At 38.5% G+C, this 10,661-nt stretch overlaps 1 protein-coding gene across 1 annotated transcript in view; it reads right to left on the bottom strand.

Moving 5' to 3' along the window:
- Window positions 1-10,661, bottom strand: part of LOC104524303 (son of sevenless homolog 1) — a gene marked incomplete at its 5' end in the record, with an annotated part of 29,017 nt that overhangs the window by 12,779 nt on the left and 5,577 nt on the right. The window contains 3 exons of the mRNA XM_029084781.1: window positions 8,514-8,612; window positions 8,722-8,832; window positions 10,210-10,353. Of these exons, the coding sequence (XP_028940614.1) occupies window positions 8,514-8,612; window positions 8,722-8,832; window positions 10,210-10,353 (354 nt within the window). The remainder of the gene's footprint in view (window positions 1-8,513; window positions 8,613-8,721; window positions 8,833-10,209; window positions 10,354-10,661) is intronic.

Genomic DNA, 10,661 nt, shown 5'->3' with positions numbered 1-10,661 from the left:
AGGGAAATGCTACATAAGCAAGCAGTGTTCATGAGAACCTGAAGTGCACCAACATCAGTTACTCCCGTTCTAATGCCTCACCATTTTCTTCAACATGTTGAAGAAAGGGGTATCGACCTAAAAAGAATCCTGAAACAGGATATTTTTATGATTAAGAATAAAAATGAACAAGGCTTCTCCTCTGACAAATGCAGGCAAGCAGGTCTGCTGGCACTCTGCCATAAAACAACCCTGGAAGCTGGTTCAATAGCATTGAGTTGCCTGGGAGCTCTTTCTGACTTTTTGCAATTCCTCCAAAGCAACACTGTGCTGGGGAAAAAAAGTGCTCTCATATTAAGAAATTAATTTTTAGAAAGCATCAAGAAATCATCTGGAGAAGCAAATGGGAACAACTGCAGGGAACACTGTAACACTTCTGGAAAATGCTAGCAGTCTAAAAGGCACTTCACACTTGAAGCTTAAAGGAAACTCCACGTATCGTATTCCTGGACAGACAAACACAGCTTTAATGCACTGGAATCTGAAATTCTGAAATTTCAGGAGTAATTTTGTTTCCCTATATACTCAATCTTGAGCACAGCGCAGTAAAAATATGCCCACACTTATATAACTGTTTATTTAGATTTACATTGCAGCGGGAGTGTTAGTGGCACCGAGTGGAACAGAACTTAATATATCATCGAAGTAATGGTAAAAACTTTTTACCTACTCAAAGTTTAACTATGCTTTCTCAGTTTAATTTTTTAAAGTTTCATTACATCATATAATCTTACATACACATGTCAAATATCAAACCTCAGATATCAGGCAATTAGTTACAAAAAGCCTCCAGCACTCTCTTGGAAATACATTTTAAAAGAGATGGAAGCTAAAAAGCCCACATCTTTTACTTCACACGAAGTTTTAACTCACATAACGTAAAATACAGTCAGCCCGTTGGGGAAGCATACTGTACAAGTAAAGCATTAAAACAGAGGAAAAAAAGAAGCATTTCAACTTTTAGTACAAGCTTCCCAGTTCTTTCACAGCTTGAATATGTGACCTAAAATAGATCTCAAAGATATGTGGAAAATTTAAGTACATCAGACTTACACCTGAGCCCAAAAAAGTGAAACTGTTTGGAGTAAAGAAACACATGAATTTAAGGAACTGCTACTTTTGACTACTTGACGTGGATGCTCTTACTTGGAGAGGTGGGGAATGAAACTAAAATAAATCTGTTTCAGACATAAATTACACTACTCTGAAGTGTCATTTTTCAAATCAGGATGCACACTGAGTGAAAGTCAGGAAGAGCTATTTGGAAATATATACCACACAGAAGTCTGTCAGCTGATGTTTCACCAATTCAACAGTTCAAAGTTTTCCGTCACACGTTTCTTATGTGGCCAATTTGCTACTAGAGTTCCCAGGAATGGGTACAGCCTGTCAGGAGACCATATTTCAGATTAGGTCTGCTTAAGTGCTACTGCAGCTTGCTAGGTACTTCAATTGGGGTCTGCTCAGCAGGGAAGTGTATTTTTGCTCTCAGTTCCTGCAGCTGGGAAGGGATTAATGTATGTGAGCAATTCTCATTAAGCTTACACAATCAGCATTTCCTTCATTAAGGAACAGATACAAAAACAAAGCCCTGTTTTCAAATAAGTTCCTTGCTGTTCTCATAAAACCATTTACTAAGCATTCAGACTTTTCATAGGCTACTGGCTGCCATATATGCATTTTATATGACCAGATTTCATCACTAGGGAAACAGCTACTTTGTTTACAGAGGGTCTTGTCTTCTCAGAGTACAGAAAACTCATTTGTTCTAAATTCTTCAAAAATATGGGGGGGTTTTTTTGCATATGCTGATGTCTCTTCCACAGCACATTCATTACCTGTCTGCAACAAACGTACAAGTTCACAGAGATCCTTCCAGAGCCTTCATGCTCTGAAATTCTCTTCTTTCTTACTGTCACTTTGGTTTGCCTCATCATTATTAGTAGACCTGCAGAATACATTAGAAATTTAAAATTCATAATTAAGTTGATAACATTTAGTTAGATCAGTATTTGAAATATCACAAAATATTTACCTATGTGCTTCCACACTTGTAATTGAGGTCTTCTGTTTTCTTCCCCCAAATTTTCCACCATAGGAAAGACAATTCAATTTGAAAACATCTTCCCTTCCTCTTTTGTAATTCCAAAGTGGATTAAAATCCACTTGCACTGTTTAGGCACGAATTCAAATCTGATCTTTGCCAGACAACTTTGCAAGGCTCAACTGGATAGCATCTCTACATTTGGATAAAAATGTATGAATTTTTGAACACTACATAAGATGAATTCACAATTTCAAAGATCACTGGGGGAAGCAATAGTAGAACCTTGTTGATTTTAAGAGGGGAAAAAATAGCAGAGGAAATGAGGGATGACAAGCAGAATCTCATCTACAGAAACCACAAACGCAGCTTGTTTTACTTTTGCTTGTTTTTTCCTACATCTTTCTATTGATTTCCACTGAAGATATCAAAACAACGACAGAAAACACAGATCTTCACTGCTACAAGAGCAAACAGAGAAAGCATACTGGTAGTGTGATTAAATCCACAGCTCCACATCCAAAAATATTTCCACTGAAGAAATCAAGTCTATGAAAGTCTCAACGATAGCACTATAGCTCTCTGAGAATCCCCTTTTTATATAGAAGGTGACAGGAGTGGAAGCAGGAGAAGATGACAGGGAAATATACTACTGCTATTAAAAGACTACACAGCAATACAAGTTTATCAGGGATGCCACAGTTTATCATGACTGCCACAAAAACTAACGTCATCCCAGAGGAGGAGTTGAGAATCTCAGCTACGTTCAATCCTCGATGGATTACTTGGGTCAAAACTTTCATTTAGAGGGGAAAAAAAAGGTTCAAAATTTGTCCAAGTTCCTGTAACACCCAACTGTTTTCATGAGAGCTTGGCCTCGGGTGTTCAGCATAAACTGCTGCCATGTAAACTAAAGAGCTATCTACCATCATTAGCAGTAGTCATTAAAAACCAGGACCAGATCACCAGCCCCAGAGAACTGTCAGCCCCACTACAGCTCTCCTAACTGCCACAGTACCAAGGAGAATTTGCCCTGCAGGAATTCCTAGAAAATGGATCAGAAAACAGGACCCTGGAACCCTACAGTTAAACACGGAAGTGAAGTCAAAAGTTGGAGTTCAGTCAGTGCTTTGTGTGACTCCCCAAAGAGGGTATCATCTAGATAAGAACAGTCTGGCCCTGTGCCATCCTACTCCCTGCTTCAAGGGACCAAAGTACAGCATTTGTTGGTCTGGCAGCAGATTGACAATAACACAGCTTAAGTGGCACCAAGGACTGTAAGCAAACTGGAAGGAGGAATTTTTTACTTTTATTTTTGTTAGATTTTATCCAGCTTTTGCAGAAAAGCAATTTTAGTGGGACAATGGAAAAAAAAAAATATTCTCTAAAGTAATTCCTTCTCAGTAGAAAATTCCCTGGAAAGAGACATCTGCTTCTCAAAAGCCCAGATACATCCTGTGTAAAAAGAAAAAATTCTACAACAGAACATATAGCCCCATCACAACTTCATTACAGATGACACGAGTCATTGGCAAATGAAGTTATACACACACGCATATATATATATATATATATCTCTGATAATAAACACATAAGAAATCTATCAATGAGTACCACAGCTAGAAAACAAAAGAAATAAATTCTGAATAACTTTTTTGATTAAAGGGTTGCCTCAGAGTTCAGTTAGTTACATTAACAATAACCAAGTTTATGGAAAAAGTGCACATAACACACCCATGTGACAAAGTTTTATTCTCCCCTATCATCTTCCTTTTGGTTGTCAAACACACAGCTGATTTGATGCATAAACCCACTAGCATTTAAAGAAGAAAAGCAAGAAAAATGTTGCCAGTGAAGCTATACAAGCAAGAAAGAAATGTTGAACCTCATTTACCTGGCTGTGTCACCTCCAACTTCTACCATAAGGCTCAACTTCTGTACCTTTCCAACACTGCAGTTGAAATATAAGTCTCCATAACTTAACCATATGAAGAAGTTGCTTAAATTTGCACCTACTGTCATATTCTAGGAAATCTCATCTTAGACTTGGGACCAATTTTTACATCACCCCAGCTTTTTCTCCCAAGAAACACTCAAATACACTTTGCAGTCCTTATCACACACTAGCAACAGTTTGGTGAAGCTACATTTCCTCCAGCAGACAGGCCTTCATCTGTCACAGAGACATAAAATTGCACATTATCTCCAGTGGATGCAAAAAAGGTAATCCTCATCTGTAGTTACATATGCAAATACATGTAAAACAGTAATGCTTCTGCTCTTCTTTTATTTTGAAACAGTACTGTGCACAAAAGTTACTGTGTCTGGAAAGAAGAACACCAAAGTGATTTTGGAAAATAAAGTCTTTTGCTGACACTAAGGAAATACTTTCTTAAGATAATCCATAGCTAGTCTGAATCTGTGATTTTCTGTTTTTAATATTAATTGGAGGAGATTAAGAATCAATAGAGCATGAGAACCTGTTAATTACAGTGTCTGTACTAAATACAAGCAACGCAAACCATGTTTTGAGACAATGATCTATAATTGCAGATATTGTAAAAACTTTGCAGACTGCCAAAGTGCAACTAATTAAGACTTAGTGATTCTCCACCCTGGGCTGGGTTATACCAGATCCAGATGGGCTCATAAACCAACTTCATTAAATTTGTTACACTCTGGATCATAAGTCTGGCTGAAACAAGGCTGAGAATCAAAGTGAAGTCAAAGCCCAAAATAGTTTGGGATGTGTTGCCCAACACAACACACAGCAAGAGACTTAGAGGATCAACCTAAAGATACTCTAGTCCTAAACTACAAACATTTCAACAGCCTGTGCCTTCTCCAGCAACATGTAACAAATTTAATACCACCAGGTTGGGAAGAGGTTAGTTTATCATCTTGGAAGACCTTTCCAAACCAGAATTTATTTTTTTTAAAAAGTTATATTAGTATAGTGAAACAGGAAGACAAAAAAGGTTTAATTGAGGAGTATTTGTACTTGAGCTGAAGTCAGTAACAATTGGTAAGTTATTTATCATCTAAGAACAAATTTAAAAAAATAAAAAAAATAAAACACATTAGATGCTGTTGTGAAATGAAAGCATCCTGAGAATTTAAGATCATTATAGGTAGAATTCCAACTAAAAAATATTTACAGAGACAAAAAGTTTCCTTTTCTAAGTTTTGGGAGCCAAGTCTGCACTTTAAAAAAAACCCAACAAACCCCAAAACAAACAAACAAAAAACCCCAACAAAACAACAAACCCCTCCACAAACAAAACAAACTATCTAGGTTTCCTGTTCAAGGAAAGAGTATCCCACACACAAATTTACAGCCTCTGAAACACTGCCCAATTAAAAAGTCTTGTAAACTACTTTCTTCAATAACTCAAGGTCATAAGTAACTGCACAATTTGTACCACTCTACCTTTCACTTAAGGGTTCACATTCAGAAAAGCCCATTCATATGATCTGCAAACGTGCAGAAAGCAGAGTCTCACATGAAGCTGCTATTTTATATAGTTAGTTTCTTATATAAAGGTTTGGTGTCTTTCAGGTTGGATGAAAGAAAACGCAGCCCTTAGTCATATGCTAATTTTCCAAAGTTACAGCAAGGATCTTCAGCTAAAAATAGAACAGGTATTTGTGTGTTCCTAGTGCCCTGCCAAACTTCAAAGGGCTTTATTTTCTAAATAGGATAACCATCAGTGGATAGAAATTTACTTTTTTTGTAGTTTGCATTAGTTAGAAGGTAACTTTGAGATGCATTTTAAGTAGCTAACTTCAAAGTATGCAAGATGATACAACAGAGCTGAAAGAAAAATGCTAACCCCTTTATCCTTTAGCATATCTGTATTAAAGAGAAATAAAGTGTTTCTTCCACATGCTACTTTGCCAGCATTTTGTCTCTTCATACCAAGAGGATCCATTTTCATAGCATTGTTAACTTAATTATTCAGAGATACGCCTGCAATCACTAAATTGGGATTCTTACCATACAAAAGAATTCAATACAACTTTGCATCAGTGACATTGTCAGGATTATATAGCTCAATAATTCCACCAATACCCTTCCGTAGCAAATACTCTTCTGTCAGGACATTTGGAAGTATAACCAAGCTGGAATCTGTTTGAAGATTCCAGATATAAGAAAGAAAATGTTATTGCCAGCAATGACTACTTGAGGGAGGGATTCATACATGTGCTCTGTGCACATGTACACACTAATGGACAGACGACGCTACACAGCAATGACTACTTGAGGGAGGGATTCATACGCTCTGAGCACATGTACACACTAATGGACAGACGACACTACGGCCACGAGAGGTAAGATCTCTCTCTTCACGTGCTCCCATTATCCAGCACTCTCTATGGTGTGTACCACACCTGACAGACCACAGGGAGAGGTGTCTCATTAAACCTGAGATGAGCAACACAGTGGGAAGAAAACCTGGAACGTTATCAGATACAGAACAAAACCTAACCCAACAATATCAGATTTACTCAGTGGAGGAGGTATATGTGTAGAGCACGAATGAGAAAAAAAAGAAGAATTTTACATAAAGCATAGGTCAGGAGTTGCAAAGAGATTGACAACCTTCTGGAGGTGAGTCTAGCTGAGACTCCAGTTTGCCCTAAAAAAGGTGAACATGAGCTGCTCCCTATTTTCATAAGCACACATGCCCTCTTTCCCCCACTAAAATTACCAGTGACAAAGCACACTGCAGGATGCCTCCACGTCAGGTGATGTTAATGCTTCATGCTTCATCTATTACATAAAACAACACCACGTTCACATGGAAGTGTGCAAAGCCACTAGCTACAGCATTTCGAGACTGTGTGATAAAAGTACAAGCAGAGAAACCTTACGTCTGTGCAGTTATTTGTCATAAAAAATACAGACAAGCTGTATCATACCTCTCTTCCAATGGACTGTCATGAAAGAAAATGCTTAATTTGTTAAAAATGCCTACAAAGTCAAACCAAACCCATGAGCTAGACAAACAGATCAAGCATATGTTCCAAAATTCAAAAAAGCATGTTATACAAGATAAGCTACGTGCCAAAGCTGTACATGGAGATCTAAATCAGTAAATATGGTATTAAAAGTGTAGACACTTAGACTCAAAGGTGACCTAACTACTACATTATCCCAAGACAACCAAACAAACATTCAACAAAAACACACCCAGATTTCTTCAGAACAAAAAAAAAAGAGCAGAGATGTTTTTCTACTTTGGATTTTCCCAAGTAATTAAGTTTGGAACACTGTATCCCTTATGAGTTTTCATTAAGTCCAAATGAAGATTCTATTTGCAAGTTCTCCTCAAAATGCTCTACACTCCTAAAAGATTATTCAACGCTAACTGATAAACACCCCAGAAAAACATTCTGTAGCTATTTTCTTTACATGTGTATGTGACAGAGTTTTTCTTTATATGTGTAAGACTTTACAGTCTTTACTGTTACCCTACCCATGTGAGGTCTCATTACAACAAGCCCAGGATGTGTATGTATCAATCAATCCTTCCCTTTGAAGGAAGGATATCACCTTTACAACCACCATGGGATGTGCACTGCAAGAACTCTGAAGCTTTTATGAAAATAAAACGAAGTCTGAAGGGAAAACTTACTGTGATTTTAAATTTACAAAGTAATAGCTTGAGAAAGTCTTGGACATTTTCTGTAATTTTCTGCAGCCATTTACCATGATCTCTTATAGAATCACAGAGTGTTGTGAGCTGCAAGGGACCCACAAGGATCATCGAGTCCAACTCCTGTCCCTGCACAGGACAAGCCCAAGATTCAGACCATGTCCCTGAGGGCACATGGTGGCCAAATGCTGCTGGAATCTTGTCAGGCTTGGTGCCAGGAACACCTCCCTGGGGAGCCTGGTCCAGTGCTCCACCACCCTCTGCCTCAAGAACCTTTTCCTCATGGCCAACCTCACCCTCCCCTGACACATCTTCCTGCCATTCCCTCTGCTCCTGGCATTCGTTGGTGGCCAGAGAGAAGAGATCAGCGCCTGCCCCTCCTCTTCCCCTTGGGAGGAAGTTCTAGACCCCCATGAGATCTCCTCTCAGTCTCCTCTTCTCCAGGCTGAACAAACCAAGTGACTTCAGCCTCTTACCACTGTTGAAACAATTACTCCAAGAATATGAGTACTTAGATCTCTGTTGCTTTCTAAATTAATAGTAACTGGATTATTCAACACAAATCATTAGCTGCTGTAAAACTTCCATAAATTCCAAGCTGATACTCAGTTGTAGCATGCACCAGAGCATAAAGCCTGCTTTTCTTTCATCACAGCAGTTTTATTATTCATGTTCTAGTAAAAGGCTTTATGCCTAAGTGAGCACACAAAGCTCTGGTATCAAACACTGAGAAGTATGAAAAAAATATCAGATTGACACAACATTCTTACTTTTAGCAGTTCAAAATAATGAAGACAGTGGTAAACAGGGGCAAGGAGCAGCCGGGGTAGAACATACTGAACAGCTTCTTTAAAGCCTTCACCTATTGACTAGAAACAAAATAAGTTTCAGTCTTAAAACAATAAATGTATCGAAGCAACAATATAATGTAATTAAAACAGTAATATTAATAATAAGGCTTACTTAAAAGAAAGTTACCTGTAAATAAAATGCTGCTCCTGGCTTTGATAATTGACTTAGAAAATGATCATGAAAACCAGGTCGCAAAATATCTTGTGCATATGATTCGTACGGATCAAACGCTAGTTCCTAAGAAGAAATACAGAAGAATTTTACAAAATTGACTTAATACCTAAAGTTCATTTTTCTTAAAGAAAATACATACGCTACATAGGAGAGACTTTTCTGCATATTTTTTCCAAAACACCTACAGAGAAGAATTAATACTTCTACATGCTCATGGAGTAACTCAGTCCAGAAGAGATCTCTGGGGGTCAAGTGGTCCAATTCAAAGTTCAAAGCAGGGCCCACCTCAAGGCCAAAGCCAGATCCAGTGTCAAAGCTAGCTGAGTTTGGTCAGGGTCTCATCCAGTTAAGTGCTGAGTACCTCCAAGAACAGAGGCACCAAAACCTCTCTGGGCAGCCTATTCCAATGTTCACCTGTTCTCACTGCACATTTTCCCCTCCTCAGTATCTAATCAGAGTCACCCTTTTTACCACTGGCGTGCTCTCTCTCATCTCACCTTATGGTCCTCTACTGTGAACCCCCAGCAAGAGCCTGCCTCAGTCTTTTCTACACCTTCCCTTCAGGAAACTGAAGACAACAATAAGATGATCTTCCTCAGACTTCTCTTTTTAAGACTGAATAAACTCAGCACTCTTAACCCTCTTTGTACATCATGAGCCTCAACTTCTTAACTACCTCCTTTGGTGGCCTCCTCCTTTGATCCTTAAGCATTCAACCAGTTCATCATTCATTCTGTAACAAAGCTCCATGTATTTGAGCTGATCTTTTGTTAAGCGTCCTGGCCTCATCTTCCCCAACTGTCCTTCTAGAGTGATCATATTCATTCATATACAGCCCTCCATCATGCAACCCTTCCTGCCATGGTGCTAATTCCAGTCCCATGGCAGCTCTGCAACTGGTGAGACTCCCAGATCCTCCTATCTGTACATGAGCACATGCACTCTGGGGAAACAGACACTTCAGATGAGCCTTAGGTCATCCCACTTTCTCACGGTGAAGGTGCAAGAGCCTTTGTTGTCATGCTTTCCATTATGCACATCTCCTTCTCCCCTCAGTTCTTCAGTCTGCAAGCTTTGGTCTCCATCCACCAACAAGCCTAGTTCAAAAGCCTTCCTCATCTTAGCAAGCCTGTTGGCAAAAAAGCCCTTGTTCCACTCTGTCTTTCCACAGCAATCCTGATCTACAGTCGATGCACAGGATACCCCCATTTCTGCTGAAGTCCAGTCACAGGTGTGTGGGTTTTTATTTTTTCCCTGTGCTCTCTAAAGTTTAAACAGCCCTATAAAAACTGAGGTTTAGAGCACTCAAAAACAGGCAGTCTATTCATCATGGTGGGCCTGGAAGAAGGGATCTCAACCTAAACAAAGGCAACTAGAAGAGAGATGCACTTAGGAAGTGCAATAGATATGAAGAGCAAAAAAACCCTCAAGTATTCTTACCTCTGCCATGTCTTCAAAACAGCTGCCTACTAGTGGATGAGGACTACCTTCATCTGTCATTTCAACAGTGTCTTCTATATGACCCAATAACTTCACACTAAGTTCATGAATGTCCGATATACGACTAAATATATTTTCCACATCCTGCAAAAAGCAACAGAACCAGACAAAAATCAACAGGGAAATGGACACAATTCCTAAGAGGAAGAATGTTACCTGCAAAGCTACTCTTTAATGATACGAAAGTCAAGCGCTTCCTTAAACAGAAAAGGATTTTATAATGTATTTTATAATATATTTTCTGTATAATTTATACAAGGTTACAGAATTTATTTTTTAAATAATTACTATGTATAAATATATTAAAATTTATAATTATTAAAACGTGGCAAAGAACATAAGCAATAAATCTTAAGTTACAGGCCTGCAAGTGAATTTAGCAAACTGAGTGG

This window comes from Antrostomus carolinensis, unplaced genomic scaffold, assembly GCF_000700745.2.
Source record: "Antrostomus carolinensis isolate BGI_N321 unplaced genomic scaffold, ASM70074v2 scaffold9704, whole genome shotgun sequence".
NCBI lineage: Eukaryota > Metazoa > Chordata > Aves > Caprimulgiformes > Caprimulgidae > Antrostomus > Antrostomus carolinensis.
The sequence above is the reverse complement of the archived record's forward strand: the minus strand, read 5'-3'. Positions and strand labels throughout refer to the sequence as shown.